The sequence below is a fragment of the Ischnura elegans genome, chromosome 3 (genome assembly GCF_921293095.1).
Source record: "Ischnura elegans chromosome 3, ioIscEleg1.1, whole genome shotgun sequence".
NCBI lineage: Eukaryota > Metazoa > Arthropoda > Insecta > Odonata > Coenagrionidae > Ischnura > Ischnura elegans.
Genome location: NC_060248.1, coordinates 97,814,621 through 97,835,642, shown reverse-complemented (window position 1 = coordinate 97,835,642; position 21,022 = coordinate 97,814,621). Strand labels below are relative to the sequence as shown.

Genomic DNA, 21,022 nt, shown 5'->3' with positions numbered 1-21,022 from the left:
GCCAAAAAATAATAAAAAGATTTACAAATACATAATCGCTGCCCAAATTTTTTTCGATATAAGAGCTGATAAATTGTTATCAAGGATTATTGGAATAATCAAGAATTGCTTCTAATAAAAATTTGAATATATGTATATATAGGTAATTCAATTAATTAGGACATTAGGCATAGTAATTAAATCAAGAGACAAATGTTTAGTGCTATTATTCAACTGGGGAGCTAACATTCTATCCTTAATATATATGTATTATTTGCTATCAAACTTATACTGAATGAATTCCATTTACACATGTTTATTATAAGACTTAAAATATTGATTGATTGATATTAAAAAATTGAGACTGCCATTTCCAGCTGTATTTTATTTAAAAATGGACTCCTGCTTAATTATAAACCGTCCATCGTGTCTTAAAGTTTTCAAATTTTTACTACATGATAACCTACAAAAATTAAAGTGAAGGAGATCCAACCTGTCAAAATTTATCTAAAAATCATAATACATATATACATGCTTCAAATTTGTAGAACAGAAAATCCAATTTTAGAGCTGTAAATAAAATCAAAACTAACAAATGTTTCAAAAAAGGAATACCGACCCTTGGGGTATTCAAATCTGGGTCATATGGGTGGGAACTTTATGATTTAAAACACTATGCAGGATCTACACATTGCTGGCTAAATTGCTACTTTTTATTCCACCTTAATAAAAAAAGTTTCAGGCAGACATTCCATGAAATTTTAATGAGTAATATAGGTACACACAGAGAATATATCCCGAGTTGGGATTAACATCATCTAATGTTTACAGGTATACCTGATGGTGCTAGTATACATTCATATTCTTTTCTTTCACTCAAGAGAGAGATCAGCACGGTCATCCCCGTCAGTGAGCATTTGTTCTTTCCATCACATATGTAATTCAGAGACTCTCCATTAGCATGGTCTAATCAACGTAATTAAAATTTTACACGTGAATCAATTTACATCACAAATCACTTGATTCCAGCATATCTCTTTTCATACCATATTAGTGAATCATAGGTGGGTCATGTATACCATATAGAAAGATCCACAATGACCCACTGGTCACCCATAACTGAGTGAACTTATTCCCAAAGTCCTCTTTCCCTGTTACTGTATCTGCAGCTCCCTTCTCTCATCCCCATACCGTATCTTCAAATGAGTTAAAAATGCAGGAATTTAATTTGTTGGCTTAGAAAATCATTAGCAGAAACTTTGTACGTCAATTATTGCACGCAAAACTTTCCCCCTTTACAAAAATGTAGAAAACATGACATTCTTGTGTGCACTAAATAAGGAAAAGAGCAGCTCTTTGTGTCAGCAAACAGTATGTTCTATAATGATCAATAGCCATTTATTCTTCCCTTGTTTGAACCGAAGGCTTCACAGTGAATGCACAAAATTATTAAAAAAATATTTATTATAGCAAATATAAAATCTTACAATTAATACATTATGTACAAAAAAGGCTCCAAAGATTTATCTGGCCCACAAATCTATTTAAAATTTGTACTTTTTTCAAAGAAATATTCAACATCTCTACGTTGACTACTAAAAGAAATTAAAAATATAAAATTTTTGATTCCTAAATATGTTTTCGAATTCTTTACAATCCTGTCCTGCTATAAAGGATAACATACTTATCAAATGGCAACAGTAATGGCAAGAAACTATAAAAAAGGTTAATCTGATTCACTACTGACAATATCTTTGATTCTTGAAAAACGCTTTTTGAAATCCAGAGCCGTATCATCAACTTCTTTCTTCACTGGTACACTCTCTTGATGCTGCTGACTTGCTCCCCTTCTTGAACGTCTTTCACCTGAGACATTAAATAAAGATAATAATACAAATAAATTAGTGAAATATCAACTACCCTCCTTGAAAACAACCACCTAGCAAACTGTTTAAGTTCCAACAAAATCCTGAGCACTTAAACAATTTAATATACAAAGAAACCCATACGAGACTGCCACTGCTAGTTTCTGAAAAAAGTCGCCATAAGAAGGGGCAGTCACTTACAAGGGGAATAGGCAAATTTAAAGGGGGGCCCCGGCACATGCGCCCCCATCTCCCCAGATGCTTAAAAAATTTAGACAAGATTTTTAACATGGTTATCATTATGTTCATTTTGTTTTGTATACATATACTGAGCCTTAATCACTTAATATCATATTGATAACTCTCATATTGAAATAAAGAGAATATCTCGCATAGTAATTGTTGTAACTGTCTATATCTTGAGTTATCTTAAGAAAGATAGCAAAAATCATCAGAAAATATAACGTAAAGACAAGACACAAGTCAAACAATGTAATTGAGAAAAGCCAACCAATGAACCATCGAGCTCCAGATGCACCTGTGGCAAGGAGTAAAAAAGCCTCCACACAATTGAACCGGCACTCAAAACCTTGAGGAAAATGGCAGAGGTAGCCATCGAAATGTTGACAATGCCGAATCAACTCATCTGGAGGAATTTCTAGGAGGACTTCATGGGACTCAACAGGGGCTTTCGCAGTATATTAATAAAAGGAGCATTTCCAAAAATGGTGGTAAAAATTAATTTTCAACAACTGCTGATAACATATTCAACTAACAAGCAGGATTAAGTTGCTTTTGAAAAAAAAGAATCGGCTAAGTACTAAGTTCAGGATTGAAGTTAAGGATTCACATTTCTAGGATAAAATATTATTTATCCAATTTTGGAGCCTTTTCAAGGACTCCAGAGAATTTTCAAAGTGAACCTAGTCAAGTTTTTTGAAAAATAAATATGATTTTAAAAGCAAATACAGTCCCTTCTTCATGCTCCTAATGCTACCAACCATCATTATCCATTTTGTCTTCTTCACTCTTACATTTATCTGCATCTAATTAAGAGTTACTGAAAGTTTGAAGGTTTGCATCTCTCTTAACTCACAATACTTTCTTTTCATACCAAGGAAGAGGTAGATTGCCAGGGAGGGGGGCCCTGGGGAGCTTCAACCCCCAAAATATTTTTCCTTTAGTCCCAACTGCTCAATATAAATCACTTTAGGAGACAACAAGCCCAGAGACACTCACTATCTGATTATCTCTAAACTACTGAAAGTTGAGGACTGATATCAGGGTCACAGAAATGAAATTTTCTCCAAATTGGATACTATTAAGAACTGCTGCCAGAGCCCTAAAGTTTAAAACTTTCACACAGATTTCTGATACAAAAGCCTATCAAGACTGTGGCAAAACAGCCATGGCTGTTTCAGTAAAAACAATGACTTCAAATTTCACCACTATGCAACGACATTTACAGTTCAATTTATGGTTACCCATTGTGTGGGAATTGACAACATAGACTGGCAACATGCCTGCCAAGGCATTAGCTGCCCTGTCGTTATGGCCTGGTTGGGAGAAGTGGTGGATGCTTAATAGGGGGCCATCTTTCAAGGAAAAAAATATGGAAATATGGAAAATCATTCTCTTTTGAGAAAAAATTGCGTGCATGACTGCTGAATAGAGGTGGCCATTTGGAAAGGTATTACTGTACACACCTTAGTAACAAGGTTTGGAATCTACAAGACAACCCTTCATGGGAATAACCTAGTTCTTACAATACATATCGTTTACAATGTAAGAGCAGGGAATTTCAATAGGGTGGTTTCCTATTATTTTTTTATTGCCTTAATCGAAAGATTATTACTCCTGGAGTACGTATTTCACGCTTTTAGATTTTTAAATGATAATATCTATTTTTCGCGATTAAATGAAAAGTGAAAATTTTCAAGCGCGCGAAAACGCGACGCTTAAGTATGAATGTCGGGAAGTCTCTCCGCGTGACGTATTTCTGGTTCCCCCTCCCGCCCTGCGAGGTGACCTTGAGGCGAGGCTTAGCGCTGATACGACGCAGGCTGCTAGCGGCTAGCTTAGTACCCTGCTGACTGGTAGCGCTTGGCTTAAATAAGGATTATTAATAACTTATCAAACGAGGAAAACTTTCCGACCTTAGTTTTAATAAGTGATTGTTAAGACATGTTTCCCTGAGCTCTGCGCCTCATGCATGCAATGGTAACCTCAGACTACGTATAACTCCTATCTTCTCGTATAGAAACTAGGTCCCTGTGACGTCATGTGGAGTGGCATCGCATGGGCGCCAATCTGGCCCTTTTCAAATGAGGATAAAAATGGACCATTGCCATTCGTCTACACCGGCATTTATAAAACGAAATAATTTGTATATTATGAATACACTAATGGTGGGTAACGAATCGCAATTATTGCCTTTTGTTTTCTTTGATGAAGGAAACTACCCTATTATGGGGCCAATTCTGAAAACATGGACTAAGTGCATTCCCATTTATTTGCCACATCATTAGTTATCTACAGTGGAACCTCGATAAAACGACACCCCACAGTGCACCAATAAACACTCGCTATAGCGAATTGTCGCTTTACCGGAGGTGGTGCAAATAATAGCCAATATACCTCATATTACTCCTTTATTTTTATTTTCTCGCTTAGACGCGTTTGGTGTTTTTTTGGCCATGGTGTGTTCCATCAAATGCTTTCTATTCATGCAACTCATGATCGTGCGGGTATGCTGATGACTACTTTCTGCCGCCCGAGGAACAAAAGAAGATCAGGCATTCGCGAATGCTAATGCCACAATATTTTTACCAAAATTAACTACTTATTTATCGAACGACAGTTTACCACATAAATTTGAGACTGAGCACTCCATTAACTTCATTTCTAACAGATCGCTGGCAATTACAGAGATTAAGGAGTCTTGGTGTAAGTTTTTCCGGCGGTGAAACCCTCGCTATGGCGAGAGCCAACACCAAAAGGGCCTCGTAAAAACAAAATTTTTAACATGCTTATTATAGGATCAATTGACGGTGCATCGGCTATCTCTCGTTTTAGCGGGGGTCTCGCTATAGCCCGTACTCGCTTTAACGAGGTTCCACTGTATAATGTACATTCTGATATCATAAAAATAAAGATGAATTGTCGTAATCCTAGATTGAATTTATCATCATTAATAGCGCCATTGATAGTATTCATGTGGAATTCTCAGCAGGGACAGAGAATCGTGTTTGCTACCCATAACTAAGCTCTTTGAGATGAATTTCACAAATTTAATTAGTGACTGCTGAAGGCAAATGAAACCTGATTAGTTACCCCACAAACCATTGCAACAAACTTCAAAAGTTTTCCAAGGCCTGTTTACATTACACTTTAACATGTCAGTTAACAAAGTTAATCAGGATTCATTCAAATTTTCTATTTTCGATTTCCTAGACTTTTCCTTGATTTCCAGTACTATTTTTGAAAATTTCCCAGATGTTACATAAACGTCACTGTTTTTGCTACAGTCTGGCACGTGCTCAAATCAAAGCAAGAATAAAAAATAATCAACAAAAAAGCTATACTTACCACCAATAATATTTCCAAGATCCAGTTCTGCTATTTCACGCTGAGTTTCAAGTTTGGCCCGGAGTTTTTTGCATTTTTCAATCGTTGGCCGACCTATCACGAAAATGAAATGCTAACGTTAGGAAGGAGATAAAATAATTCAGTAAAGTTACAGAAAAAAAACATATGCAAGATTCCGTTTACAATACCTATCACATAACCAAAATTACTTCACATTTATGAACCAATAATACCATAAATACTACAACTATTATCAAAAATAATCAACTGATGGCTTCTGCTTCTCTAATGCAAACATTTTTTTTAAATCAATAAATAAAATACCTATAAACTCTTGAGCCACATCTTGAACCTACTAGAATTTTTTTGGATAATTTGTAAAAAATACTTCCTTTAAATTTAGAAAAAAAATTACATTTCGGTGACCATTTTCTTCAAATGCTGCACATAAACACTAAGGTACATGTCTGTGCAGCTGCGGCACAAAAAGACTTAAACATTTCCTAGTCAATTAAAATTGACTGTAATACTAACCACTTAGTCCCTTTTCTTCCAACAGTTCTTGCATCTTGTTCAATTTATCTTTAGTTCTCTTACAACCAGCCCAGAAATTATTGTAGTTATTTATTCTGATGCCAGCCAATAGCAAAAATTTCTTCATCCTGGCAATTTTCTTCTCTCCAGGAGCCTGCAATGAATAAAAAATTACCAATGACACATTATTCCCAAACAGCACCAGATCCAGGATAGAGACAAAAAGGGTCTAGGTGGGGACCTAACCTCCCAGCAGAGGTGGGGGTCCGAACAAAATTATCATTTAATATAGTGTAAATTGGATACCAATGGAGTGTGTCAAAACCCCTGGGTCCTCTCTGGATCTGCCACTATTCCCAAATGTAAGGCATATTTTCCTGGTTCTGTACCAGGGAAACCAGATTTCTCCACTTTTACTCTTTATTACAATATCACAACTATGTAGTTCCCTTGGAACAAGTTGGTTCATGTGTTCTACTTTTTTTTGGCAAAAAACTAAAAGGATTCACATGGCCAAAGAACTTACCACTCGACTTATTTCTTGGGATTTTTTCTGCTTTCCACCATCATCACTATCTTCTTGATCCTCTTCCTTAGCTTTTCCCGAGCTGGGTTTTTTACTTTTACTTGAGTTCTGGAATAAATTTTTAGAAAATATATTTGAATTTGAGGACTAAACGGATTTTGTTTTCTTTAAAACAGAACTATCAATTAGTACATTGAGATGTGCAATACAAACTCAATGGTCAAAGAGCTAATAACTAAAAATTTACCTTTTTCATTTCCACCTCCTTTTGCTTTTTCTTCCCACTGTCAGAACTATTTCCTTCACTGCTATCATTGTCACTTTCCGATAATTCTGATGGCTTATCCAGTTTCTTATTTACACTTTTGCTTTTAGTATCAGATAGTTGTTTCTGATCATTTTTCTAAAAATATTGAAAAATAATGCAGGTATTTAAGTTACAAACCTTGTATTTTCTCATGATTATGATAATGCTAAGCAGAAGACTTGTATGAATAAAAAAATTACCAAAGATTTCATACATATATCATACAACATTTTTATGCAATAATATAATTTAATTGCAACAGCATTTAAGACCCAAAACACATTTTGAAAATATATTTTTTAATTGAAAATAATACATATCCGGAATCCCGCAAACACAGAATGCAATAAAGAGTTCATAATTGTTTTTGGTTTCTATTCACAGTATTCAAACTTTGTTGACAATTTTATGCTTCAACCAGCATTCTCAGGTTGATAGAAGGTATTTGAGCCAAACTCTTTTCCATCCACTTGATTAATAAATTAAAATATATTAATAAATTTCTCACCTGCCATTTACTAACTTAATCAATGGGGAACATGCATAAAATTTATCCATCATGTTACAAGTCTCTTCAAGTCATGAGAAAATTAGGCAATTTTCTCATGAGTCCAACATATAAGCCAAAAAGCCCCTAGTACTCCTCAAGCGTCATTAAATGCTAATTAAAAGTGCTCAAATATAGCTTGAAGTCACGTGACCTGAAATGCCTTGTGACGTCATCGCACCACCAAGCTAGTGGGTTAGAGCCTTGATTGAAAGAGGTAGATGTAAATAATCATCATTGAGCTTTGTAGTAGCTCCTCTAAGGACATAGTGACTACAAAGGATTTAAGAAGGCACAATACGACAGTTTACCTTTGGTCGACTCCCTTTTATGGCAGCTGATTCACTGAAAAACTGTGATTGCTTCGTCACTACCGCGACGCGCAGAGTAAAAGCAAGCTGGTAAATAATTACGTGATTAATGAAAATTGCACAACAAACGATTTTAAATATTTATCCATCAACCAATGAGATTTAATAGATTCATTGCTAGCTGAAAATCTTATGTATTTACTTAGTAACCTGCCATATTCCACTTTGACAGTTTTCTCCAATCCGCAAGAGTTGAGAGCCAAATGATTGTTACATGGTGATAAAATAGTACATAGTTGATAGATAGAGAAATAAGTTTCAAGTACTATATGCTGCATTTACTCAAATTCCTTTTTTTTTTTGAAGCGAGACCCAAGGCAAAAACAAGTCAAAATTTAGGTTTTGTGTTGACGTGCACAGAATGTTATCGGCATCACAATGGCAAATACATATACATTGAGTTTACCTTGCCAATAGCCTCATATTTCTTGTATATTCCGTGTTCTTCCTCTGCGGTTTAATCGTTATTAGTACTCATTCTCGTGAATGGCCACCTACAGCTATATTACTTTTTATTTAATCCTACAATGAGTATGGACGAATAGGTATATTTCTAATGTTGTTTGGAAACTAAATAAGTGATACATCCTAAATTTGGTGGCCATCTGAAAAAAAAACTGGCGATTCGATTAAGCCCTACGATAACCCTGATTCACGAGTGTACTAATGCTGAGAAATATCCCATTGACATTGTAGATAAAGTATTCAACTTCATTCTGAACCACTTTATTCTCTTATTTTTGTTCCTTGGGACCAAAGCAAAAACCTTCCCCGGCGAGGAAATAGAGGTACATACTTGAGCGACAGGGTACTATACATGATTTATGTATGTATATGGTTTTCACATGTGTTTCTCTTGAAGATCCATGCTGCAATACACTTATTGCATTAAACAAATAATATAAGAGTAATCATTGATGACAATCCGCAATCAACTTATTTTCATTTAATCTTTCAAAACTCCCCAAACAATCACCTTTCTTTGTTTCAACAATGCCTTAGCAATCCCAAAAATCTGCAGTCTGTTGTTAAAACAGCACTTATTTTCACCAAATTTGCATTTGAGCCCCTTCACATCGACCACGTTTCTATGTACTACTTATGGGCACTCCGATGATGTTGTGTTTTCAAGCAGCCAATGAAGAGTAATTTTTAAATACTTGTATTTCCTTTAGAAAACATTATTCATCCGTGATATTTTCGGCGAGTACATTTGAGTTAGGGACCTTTTTATTTTAGTATACTTTAAAAAAATTGTACATATTACCCATTTGATACAAATATCTATTTTCTATTTGATTAAATATAGATTAAAATAAAAATTGCAAATACCAACCTTTTCCACCTTTTCTTTATCATCATCACTATCTTCACCCTCACTTTTTTCCTGATCACTTCCTGATGAAGATGAGATTTCCTCTTTTTTGACAGAATTTTTACTCTTATTACCAGCCATTGAAGGAGTTTTGACAGACTTATTCTGTAAAGTTAAAAAATTTATACCTTTCAACTACATTACACAATCATAATTTTAAATTTATTAGGCAATAAAAAAGCAAATAACACAACCATTAAGAGCCAACAATATTTTATTCATGACCGTAAATTAATTGTCATGATCATTTACATATAAAATCAAATGAAGAGCACACTTTCAACAATTAAAACAAATAGTGATTTCATTCTATAGACACCATTCTAAAATCCCAGAGAAAACAGCTTTTTGCCAATTGGATAAGCTCTTGAGTAAGAGCTAATAATTTTAAAGTGTCCCTAGGGTCACATGCAAATGTAGAGTAGTCTGCACATAGATTCACATAATGATATACAGACATTTGATATGATATTAGCAGAAAAGTTACAAATTAGCCATCAAATTCACATTGATTGCCATGGAAAAATACCCCAGGACCACGGAATTTAGTTTTAGGAACCAATCTAATGATCCTTCCTTGTTTAAAGAGTACCAATACCTTCTTCCATTTGGAAATGTAAGGCTTGTTTACCAACAAATAAAGAATGATTAATAGTTATTCATATGAAATGAAATGATTGAGGCTCCCAAATACACAAAAAATGAATGTAATGATAACCCTATTAAAAATCTAGTCTATTTTCTACGTATCCTCATGCCCCCCCTAAATCCGCCAATGACCACATGACTGTGCATCAAAATTTTTTGTCCTAAAAGGAAGGCAACTTACATGCTCATTTCCAAGTAGCCGTAGCACCAGATAAGCAGATAAATTTGAATGGCTAGTGGGGGAAAAAAAATATCCTAAGAAGATATCCTCTCATCAGTGACTGTGACAAGAGAGATTTATAGCATAGCTCGTAAATCGTAACCAGATATGTTTGCTGAAAAAAATGCTGTATCAACTTTCGAGAAGCTCAGCTGCATGAATATCGAGTTTCGCCAGAATGCCAAGTCTCCATCGTATTTTGCCAGCTATTTCCTTGCTTAAAATGCTTACATAATGCCAGAAATATGCCGGGTTTGGTCTCGCTCTTTTCATAATTACGTGCACATTACAGGGGCGCCGACTTATAAAAAATATTGGGGGGGCCCATATCGGAGGTCTTTCCCCGGGAAGAGGTTAAATTCAAAGTGTGTCGCAGCACCGAAACACTACCATGATTCACACTACTTGATTCAGTTAACCTGCCTAACCTTATAATTATTTGTTTCAACACACATTGTTGAATTTATTTAAAAGGTAACTATCGTCAAACAAGGGAATAAAAATTAACAATATATTTTTGTGATTTCACAAAGCATAATATAACTTAATTATTTTCTTGAATTATTGAGGGGGCTCCGCTCCCCCAAACGAATCTTTGAGGGGGCTCAGGCCCCCTCAAGCCACATGGAGTCGGCGCCACTGGCACATTACTAATATTTCAATCCAATTAAAGTATAATACCAATTACCGAAAGTCATTGTTAGATGCCTTTTGGGCTAATACATAGATGACTCAAGCGGCAGTTGACCTCCAGAAAATGGGAACTTTGAAGCAGGTGGACTGAAAATGTTCAGTGTGGGAGAAAGAAGGGAGGGTGAAACACCTTCCTATTATTCTCGTGTAATTTGATATTTTCATAATAAGAACCCTGCTAAGAATAGAATAAGGGGGGGGGCAAGGGCAGATGGGAGGGGGATAGCAGATTTTGTAAATGTGCTATGTAGTTACAATCCCACAGCACCGAGCTTCTCCCTATGGTAGTTCCATCTCCTGCAGAATATTCAAACTATGTTCCTGTCTTTATTATCCATAAATGACACATTGTAAATACTTCGTTTCATTTTTGTCGAACGATGGATGCAGGAAAAAGTACATTGGGACCGTGCTCTTCAAACAATCAATGCGGGAAAACGATATTTTGGGGAACGATAGATGTGGGAAAAAATAGCATTGTCTGAATGGGATTTAATATGGGACCAGGAATGGCAAACTATGAATGCGGGAACGAAAGATTGAGGTTCCACTGTACCATTAAAAAATCAAACATTACTTGGCTGAGAGGCTCCAATGAGACACTTTCAACCCTATCCTCCTCAAGAGATTCTCATATTTTTAATGATAATCTCCCCAACACCAGAACCAAAAATGAAATGAATATGTAACAATGCAGCTCACCATTTTTCTTTTAGCCTTTCCCTTATCTTCATCTGAGCTGCTTTGCATACTTCTGTCACTATTCCTAGATTCATCATCACTTTCTGAAGAGTCTGGCTTCTTCTTAATTGCATTCAATTTTTTCTTGCTATTGGAATGTTTCTCCAATTTAAGCTGTTGACTATTTGTCTTCTAAGAAGAAAAACGAACATGTTATGTATTTACTTAAAATTAAATAATTCCAGGCAAGGAGAAAAATTTGATACGAACTAGAAAACAAATTATACAGTACGAATAAAGAAAAAATTTATTTAACAAACATAAATCCAATATTGTAATTAATGATTAACATTCATAATAAGCTAAAAATTCATTATTAAATGAAAATTGTAAACAGAGATACACAAACATTGTTATTCAATCGACTCGTTTTTTTGGAGGAAATATGGAACAAGTTAATATGCACATCATTATCTCTTTCAACTGGGGGTATTGAGTGATGATTGACACAACATAGGTCACTACCATGGACTTAGAATAATAGTCACTACAAACACTCTTATTGAGTGTCACTTGACATAAAACTCTTTGATCAAGAGCCATTTGAAATTAATTTCCTAATGGACTACTGGTATAGTGGGTGGATAGGTCTGATTGTAAAGGGTTGAAATCATTTTTTTATTTTCAAATAATGAATTTTGATTGCTTAATTTTAGGTGACAACACATCCGTGCACAAATTATGACCAACAGCTGACACCAGAGGGTTGATCTATTGTTTTATTGAGATGGAATGACCCATATAAGCAATTCACCAGTATTTATATGCAAGAAAAAACACGTGATGTATCATCAAAATTAAAAGCACCCACCTTTTTAACCTTCTCCTTATCATCACTGACATCACCATCAGTTTCTGACTGGTCACTTTCTGACGATGAAGAGACCTGCTCTTTCAAGGGCTTCTTACTCTTATTTCCATCACCTGAAGGAGATTTAACTGATTTTTTTGGTGCAACCTAAAAAAAAATGATTCCTTTCGAATAAATAACATCGTTATGATTTAGAATATTTTTTAGCCATTAAAATACTCATCAGCATGAGGAATTACCATCAGATACTATTATGGCCAGGTAAAAGAGGAGGGGAGCTTCATCTTACGAAGCTGAAGTTCAAAACACAGAATTTATTTCTTCTGCTATCATTAATAAGTGTCTCGACAAAATCAATGGAGTGACACACAGATTTTCCTCAGCTCAGGAAATCTTTTCATCAATAGGGTAGTTTCCTTCATCAAAGAAAACGAAAGGCATTGATTGCAATTCGTTACCCACCATTAGTGTATGTATTCATAATACACAAATTATTTGGTTTTAGAAATCCCAGTTTAGACAAATAGGAATGGTCATTTTTAACTGCATTTCAAAAAGGCCAGTTTGGCACCCATGCGATGCTACTCCACGTGACGTCACAGGGACCTAGTTTCTGCACGAGTAGATAGGAGTTTTACATCGTCTGAGATTACCAATGCATGCACGAGGCACAGAGCTCAGGGAAACATCTCTTAATAATCACCTATTAAAACTGCCTATGGTCAGAAAGTTTCCTTCGTTTGATAGGGTATTAATAATCCTTATTTCAAGTATATATCCAAGTGCTACCTGCTAGCAGCCTGCATCTCAGAGGCGCACACATCCTCGCCCCAAGGCCACCTCACTTTGCGACAGCAGGAACCAGATTGACTTCACACGGGATTTTCCCAGCATTCATACTTAGCTGTCACGTTTTCGCACGCTTGAAAATTTTCACTTTTCATTTAATCGCAATGAAAATTGATATCGCCCTTTAAAAATCTAAAAGTGTGAAATCCGTACTCCAGGAGTAATAATCTTTCGATTTAGCCAATAAAAAAATGATAGGAAACCACGCTCTTAAAGGACCCATTAAAATTATAACATAAAATATAATAATATACTTAAATAATTTTCCAAATTAACTCATTTCAATATTTAAACTGCTTGAGATATTGAATCTGAAAGATTTTCAGAGATAGAACCAAGTGAAAGTAGCATGAGCTCTTAGACAATGGGCTCCTTCACCAAATTTATTTATCGTACCTTGAGATAGTTTGTAAAATTATTGGACCCCCATTTTTCATTCCTTTGCTAACTTCCATAGAGGTTTAATGCGAAAAATTGAGACCTTGACCCACTTTCGATGCCGTTTTACACGAGGTAAGTCTTTAAGCAGGTTAGCACTGACAACACACAGAAATTACGAGAATGCGAGCTTGGAATTAGAGCCACTCTTTCACTGCCTTGCGAATCAGCATAAATCAATAAACCCTTTCACTAGGCTATGCTCTCCAGCAAGGATTTATTTTGGCTCCGAAGGCTCACCTAGGAATTGAATCCAAAATGATTAAGGGAGTGGTAAATTCATCTACCCAATAGAGTACCATCCACCTCATTACCAGCAGAAATTTTAAAATTCTCATCTCATGTGCAATATAAATTTTTTTTTTAAGGAAATATCATTAACTGATTTTTTTCTTTTTATTAAGTAGGTTTTTAATAATTAAGAAAACAGTTCTGACAAAGATTTCTATGGGGCTTGGAAGGTCTTTCAGATTTTAAGGTTTCCTCCAAATTGTGCCATTCCTCCAAGACAATATGTACTTCGAAAATTTTACGAAATAAGGCATGAAAACCATCCATCACAAGTAGACAATACTGGGATGGCTCAAACAGGGACTTGGAGAGCCTGAAGTATAGCACAGCAAAATATTGTCGGAAGAAATGGAAAAAAATTGAAACTCAAAAAATCAGAAGTATCTTCTATGAAGAAAACTTCACTAACGGACAACACTACTCACCTTTTTTCCTTTAGATTTTTTTCCTTCATTTTCTGAAAGTTCTTCTGAGGAACTGTCATTTTCCTCCTCAGAATCAGCATCACTTTCTGAAGAGCTTCTAGTTTTCTTTTTATTCAATTTCTTCTCACCCTTGACATTTTTCTTCAGCTTATCAGTCGATTTTTTTCTTTCACTGCTCTGAAAAGAAAAATCAATTCTTCATATCATTTAAAAATAACATGATAAAAATCATCATCGCTGGTCATCAATTCTAAGATTGGTTTGATGCAACTTATGCGGTTTCTATTTACAGATTCTAAGCCCTTGATTTTCATCAACATGACTTGTTACTGCCATAGACTTGGTAAAAAAAATGAGATGCTGGCTGTGTTGCCTTTGGAGTTGACTATTTTTCAACATAAGAAAATTTTTAAAATAGACTAATTATTTATTATATTATTAGCATCTCAGCAAAAAAATCATGGCCTGTATAAGTATACCAAACTAGATACAGTAAGCAGCAGTGGCCGAGCTTATGGAATCTAAGTGGGAATTCTATCAAATAGCCCTCTTAAAAATAATCCGAAAACTTAATGAAAATGAGTTTAAATTAATTACTCTCCTCTCAAATTATGCTATTTTTACCCTATAATTGACTCTCCTGCCACGACTGCAACAAAATGCCCTCAAATGCACTAACACACAGGAGTTCAACCATGATTTTCATGTTTTTGCTATGCCTCTGGAGGTTTTCCCTTGTGTTAACTTAAATTCACAGACATTTCTATGACTTCCAAGACCCATTTTCATTTCCCTGACCAGTAGGAACCTTGATACATACTAAATGTTTTACTGAAATCATTTTTGATATTCTCAGTCTCCTAGATTACCTTTTAGCTTTGCCATGGGGAAGCAGCATTTTAAAAATTCCCCCAAAATCAGGTGCAGCATTTTTAGGGTTTACTCTCAAAATTTGATGTTCTATAGAATCATGTTTGTGATGCAGAATTTTATAAAATCTTATGAATCATACAAGTTTGGAGAATTTTCTAAATCCCTTAAGATACTTTTCAATTAGTATTCGAAATCCTCGTGAATTCTATAGTAAACCTGCAAATTTTCATAAGAATTGGATGAAAAGTATGGCTGAGACAAATTATTTCCCTCTGGAGACCTCAATCATTGAAAAGTGCAGTTACACCCAAACTTGAAATGACCATGAAAAAAACTAGTAAAATAACCAAGAAATATTTCACAATGTTTCATTCCTACATGAAAGGATGATATTGCCAAGTTTCATCAAAATCCAAGTCGGTGGGTGTCATGCCTGGATGAACTGACATGGAATGACCCGTAAGAAACAAATTTAAAATGGACCACGGACAACAGATAAAGGAGCATAAAGAACATCCCAGTCAAGAAGAAAGTCAAGTGGATACAGATGGAAAAAATTGAAAGTTCACCAAAAGGAAGAAGAAGAGACACTTAATTCAACATGACTTCATGAAGAAAAAATGGGATCTATTCTACACATAAGTAAACCATTACGACTGCCAAACATCAGCATCATAAATTGTACAGAAGAATTTAATCCAGCAAACAATAAATCTAGTTAATAAAAATACACCTAAAGCATAATCCTACTATTGAAAACTTACCACTTTACTGTTTGATTTTCTTGGTTTCTTCTTTTCATCTGAACTTGAATGCATTTCCTCTTCACTGGTTTTGGCATCACTATCTGAAGAACTGCCACCTTTCCTGATTGCCTCCTTTACATTTTGTTTGGGTGTTCTACTTGAATCAGTAATTTGCTTTTTGGGTCCTTTTACCTGACAATAATAAAAAAATCTTTCAGTGCTATGGGCAGAAGCAAGCATATATTAAAAATAATCCATAGGCACATTAAAATTTATACCAGCTGAAGGATATATGTAAATAATTACTTTAGTACCCTGGGAAATCAATGAAAATTATAAGCAGGGCACAGCCTAGTCTAAGTTGCACATGAGCAAAGTTGACATAAGAGAAAGTATAATGAGGTAATACATTACTTAATACGAGGATGTAGGTAATAAAGATACAAAAATAATTTAATTAGGGATTTAAACAAACAAGTGAGGCACAGAGTAATTTGGCCATAGTCACTTATATCTATTATATCAAAAGAAATTCAATTACACTTCATTAAAATTGACACGAGGAAAGAATTTTGATCTCAGGGGATAGCTTCCTTTTCTATCATGTAGTATAATCTACATTTAACCATTCACAAAAATATAACTTTCCAATTAATAACCTGATTTTTCATCTATGAAGGTTTCTGCTATTGACTTCTGACTGCATTATCTTCTCCCACTGGATTTACTGACCTAACCTACCGTAAGTCGTTGGGAAGTTCTGGTTGTACATGGAGGCAGTGAAAGAGTTGGCGTTCACACTTAGCCAATGCATTTTTTTGTAAGTGCTATTGCTTAGTCAATGCATTGGTTACTTTAATAACTTTTTTTATTCCCACCAAAGATGGAAGGAAGACCGACATGGGGTCAACATCTAAGGGAGAAGAGGAGCTTCCAAAGCAGTCTAGGACTTGGAATATACCCTGATTTATTACAAGAGAGAAGATGCAGATTGCATGTGGTACCCTCACCCTGGAGCCTTTCCCCTCCCACTTGAAGACCCTAAAAAACGACCTTTCTTCCCCCAACCTTCACTTTTTCCCTCTCTCTGACACTCAACCCTTTTTCCTGAACCTCTAATTGATCAAAATGAACCAGGATCCTTTTCAAATATCTTTGCAACTGGCCCAGTTGAGCAAGCTTGCAATGTTTCGAGTGGCATCATGGCAGAAGGTGGGACCTACGACAATTGGGATGTGAGATGGGCAGAGAGAGACACGGGCATTGCCATGTTCTCTCAAAAAACTTTTTTCAGTGAATCGAAACAAAAGAATGTCTCAAAAAACCCCTTCCCATTTGGCAGCATAGCTATGATTTACGAAGCATTAGTTATGGACGTCTGAAAGTGACTGAATTTCCTGGAGGCTAGACTCCACCTATCGCATTTTGGTTGGTTTTCAGGAAGTCACAAGCTCTCTGCCCACATCCTTCTGAAAATTTGGGTCTGCCTCTCAGTCGCAAATTGAAATGAACTCTAGTTCAAGATGATGATGATGGACGACACGGCCATCGAAACGTTGGCATAGATGGAGAACCTCATCCGGTGGGAAACCCGAAACAACTTCAACATCATCATACGCTGGGTACACCTCAGATCTTTCTTCACCATTACGCTGAGCCACGTAGCAGTGGTGCATTCGTCTTCCTACCTGTCTTCACTCCGATAACCTTCCCCCACCCTCTCTACTCGGCCCGCAAGGGAAAGTGGGTTTACGCAACAGGAATGAGTGTCGAAAACGCCAAGGTTATATGTGTTTGGGGATGAGTGTGCGTGTGAGGAAGTTTTGAGGGCAGGACACCGGGTTTTTCCCATTAAATAACATGTTTTTTTCCCTCTCTGAAATGCCCAACTCCAAACCATTGGGGATATAAAAAGATGTGCATGTGTTTAAGCCAGTGGTAGATTGATTTAAGTGCTCGGGTGAAGCCCATGCCCGATTTCCTAGCGGAAGAGAGGTTAACAAAAGTGTTTGGGGGAAGCTTATGCCCGAAATCTGAGCCACGCTACTTCCTGACATAGGAAAGGAAAAGGAGGAACCGTGCAACCCAGCATCAGGTTGCTGCTTCAAGATTCGGTCTGCAATAAGAGACCCCCCCAAAGAGGAGCAAGGACCAGTAAAGGAAGAAGCATTAATTTACATTCCAAGTGCTGCTCTATCTGAAATGGAAGGAGGAGCCTGCAGTCGGAAGGAACGAGTTTGCTAAGATCACCTGGTCGAGCTTCAAACAACAGTCAAGTAAGATCGTAACCATTCCCCCCCCCCCCCCCATCCCACAAGCCCTCTTTTTCACCTCGCCTTATTCAAGAAAGACAATCACGAAATTCATCAATCCCCTAGTGAAAGTAAAAGTAAATCGCCTAATTCTGTAATAATATTTATGGGAAGGACTTTTTTACCTCCCCCAACAATTTTTAATTAAAGCAAATTGTTACATTCATTGCGTGCTTTTGTTAAAAATCAAACTATTTTTTTATTGTTGCAGTCATATTTAAGTTCTTTCATCTTGCAAATCGTTTTATTTTATTTTCTTCTCAATGATGTCTCATAAGTTGCTTTCATCCATTCATACTTCATTAATTCGTAAAAGGGTTATTTTGTTTTTTTTTGTACTAATTATGCAATATTGTTCAAATAATAACTTGGTCACATGAAAGTTTGTGTGAGTGTTTTCTCAATTCCTTCACGGGTCAAAAGAAGAAGCACCTCAAATACCCCTTGCCATTCCTTTTACCAGTCATTAGTATTAGTGTCAGAACATTACCCTTGAGGTCAATATTGGGGATCCCCCACCGGCATTTATCTCTGAGGGAGGAGATTATTTTTGTTGATTTTGAATTGTGCAGTGACACTGGTTTATCCCGTAGGACATGGATTTTGATTTTTTGTTTTTGTGAGACATTTACTCCGGTTCCATCATAATATCCCGGCGAGCCGGGGTGGGATGCTACAGTATTCATGCAACATTAGGGTCTAGCAGGTGCACAACCCTTATAATCTGGAAATCTAATTAACAGTTTTCAGTTTCACTTAATGACTTTCACAAGACGCTAAGATAATTGTCACCAGATGAATTTATTACTAACAGCAAAAATTTCTGTGCTACTAACCCTCCCAGTACTAGCTGTCACGGCATTTCTTTGGTCAATGCGAAATCAATTGAAGGTTTGTTTCCCATTTCCCCGTAAACAGCACTTTGCGGCCTTTATAACGGGTTTTTCAACATCAACAACTTACAACACAAACATCCATGCCCTGGTTAGGGATCACCTACCCAGGCGGGATTCGAACCCGCGACATATGGACTGGCAGGCGAGGACTTTACCCCACCGCCACCGAGGCCGGCAAATGTAATGAATTATAAGACTATAAAAGATGTTTTTTGTAATATACTCATCTACAACTTTGGGTTGGTTAGGATGATGGACAATTTAACCATAGGGATTGGTTCATCAGTAAATTATAGGTTTGCAAAAAGTCTTTCATTGTGATGACATGGAACATGGCTAGCAACCCAGGAAAACATATGAAACTTCTCAGGCAGGAAAAGTCCTTGTCTGGACTGTAAGGAAGAAGCAAATTTTGAAAAGGGCTCATAATTCCTCCAGCTGATATGATGGAGTGGTAGCAAGCAACCCTGATAGGGAATGCAGTAAAATGAAGGAAAAAATAATTAGTAATTGTCTGCTGTTCAGACATAGGAAAAGGTGCTCACTTGTTATTGAAGGTGGGGTTTTGCAAAGTCGAATTGAAGACTGGGAAGATGCAACAGGAGTGATGCAATTAGACATTTTCTCAAATGATGCAGGAGAGCAATTGATACCAATTATTCTATAGTGGAAATGAAGCAAGCACCCAAAGCAGTTACCTTTAATTTCTACAGTAAACTAGTAACACGGTATACGATTATGGAACAAAGACATGTTCTAAGGGCAGCCTCTCACTTAGGCACTCATTTCCATGAACAGTAAATGCCCTCAGTGAGATGTTTCACTGGAAGTATACAACTGAACTAACCTTTCCTGAGGAACCTGACATCTTTTTCTTTCCTTTGATGGGTGTATCTTTCTTCCCGGTGGTTTCCCCCTCATTGTCCGAAGATGAATCCCGAGAAGCCTTCGAAGATTTGAGATTGGCCCTTCTTGGTTCACCCTCATTTTCACTCGAGGCACTTTCACCAGAACTGGTAGAGTCTGATCTCTTAGCTTTTCTGATGTTCACCGCACTAGGAGATTTAGTTTTAACAGGTGAATTAACCTGTGATATAGAAGACTTTCTTTTCAAAGGAAGGTCATCGTCCGAGTCACTATCAGAGACTGATTTAGGTTCACTTTTAACTTTTTCAGAAATTTTGTTGCCCTTAACATCACAAGTACCCTGTGACTTCAAACGGCTAAGGGTAACGTCGGAGTCATCCGAGTCCGAATTTGGGGAGTCCTCTTTTTTTATAACTATAACCTTTTTCGCATCTTCCTGAGGGAGCTCACTCTTCGCCATATGTTTAGAGTTCGATGAATTGCTGGCGGCACCATCTTCATTGACACCGGTCGGGCTGCTCGGTTTAGAAGATGCAGATCCTTCAGCTTCATCTTCACTTTCGTAGAGCAATTTTTGAACATCTTCTTGCTTCACCCTTAGTTTCCCATCGCGGATTTTAGAACTGGAATCTATATCAGGTTCACTAGAACTGGAACTACGCCTAGGTCTTTTGATCCCACGCACTCCGGTGCCTTTCGAACGATGTTTACCGCTTTTGAAATCATCTCCACTGCTTTCTCCAGGGGACGAAATTTCCTCCGAATCACTTCTTGATCTCTTAGCACTCATGTTAGATCAAATCCTTTCATAAGGGCACAGAAACAACCAAAATACGCCTCTAAAATCCAAGTACCGCTTAAAACTCACAGGAAAGTAGCAAGTGGAAGCAGTTTACGAATGGAGCATGTTTACAGAATCCACAATTATCTCACAAAAAGGATATCAATAAATTTCCTCGTCAAATAAAAAGGTTTCACAGATGGTAACACAACAACATTTCAGAGACTGGGATCTTGGCGCGAATAACAAGCGTCGAATGACGATCAGAGGCGCCACTACGCATTCATCTTAAACCAGCTTCAAACCGCTTATTGCGCGCCGCAGCCCCGCAACGAATAT

At 36.5% G+C, this 21,022-nt stretch overlaps 1 protein-coding gene across 1 annotated transcript; it reads right to left on the bottom strand.

Annotated features, from left to right (window-relative positions):
- Positions 1-724: 724 nt before the first annotated feature.
- Positions 725-20,971, bottom strand: LOC124156224 (dentin sialophosphoprotein-like). Its single transcript, XM_046530625.1, has 11 exons — positions 19,883-20,971; positions 15,846-16,019; positions 14,209-14,385; positions 12,206-12,352; positions 11,356-11,526; positions 9,054-9,197; positions 6,740-6,895; positions 6,493-6,600; positions 5,967-6,120; positions 5,433-5,525; positions 725-1,845 (listed from the first exon to the last, which is right to left on the bottom strand). Exons 1-11 carry the CDS (start codon positions 20,690-20,692, stop codon positions 1,706-1,708), a joined length of 2,274 nt encoding a protein of 757 aa, XP_046386581.1. The 5' UTR covers positions 20,693-20,971; the 3' UTR covers positions 725-1,705.
- Positions 20,972-21,022: the final 51 nt, after the last annotated feature.

Coding starts and splice junctions, on each gene's coding strand:
- LOC124156224 (XM_046530625.1), bottom strand. CDS start 20,692: ATGAGTGCTAAGAGATCAAGAAGTGATTCGGAGGAAATTTCGTCCCCT. Junction 16,020..19,882: donor TGTCAGGTTCCTCAGGAAAG/GTTAGTTCAGTT, acceptor TATTATTGTCAG/GTAAAAGGACCCAAAAAGCA. Junction 6,896..9,053: donor ATAAAGAAAAGGTGGAAAAG/GTTGGTATTTGC, acceptor CAATATTTTTAG/AAAAATGATCAGAAACAACT.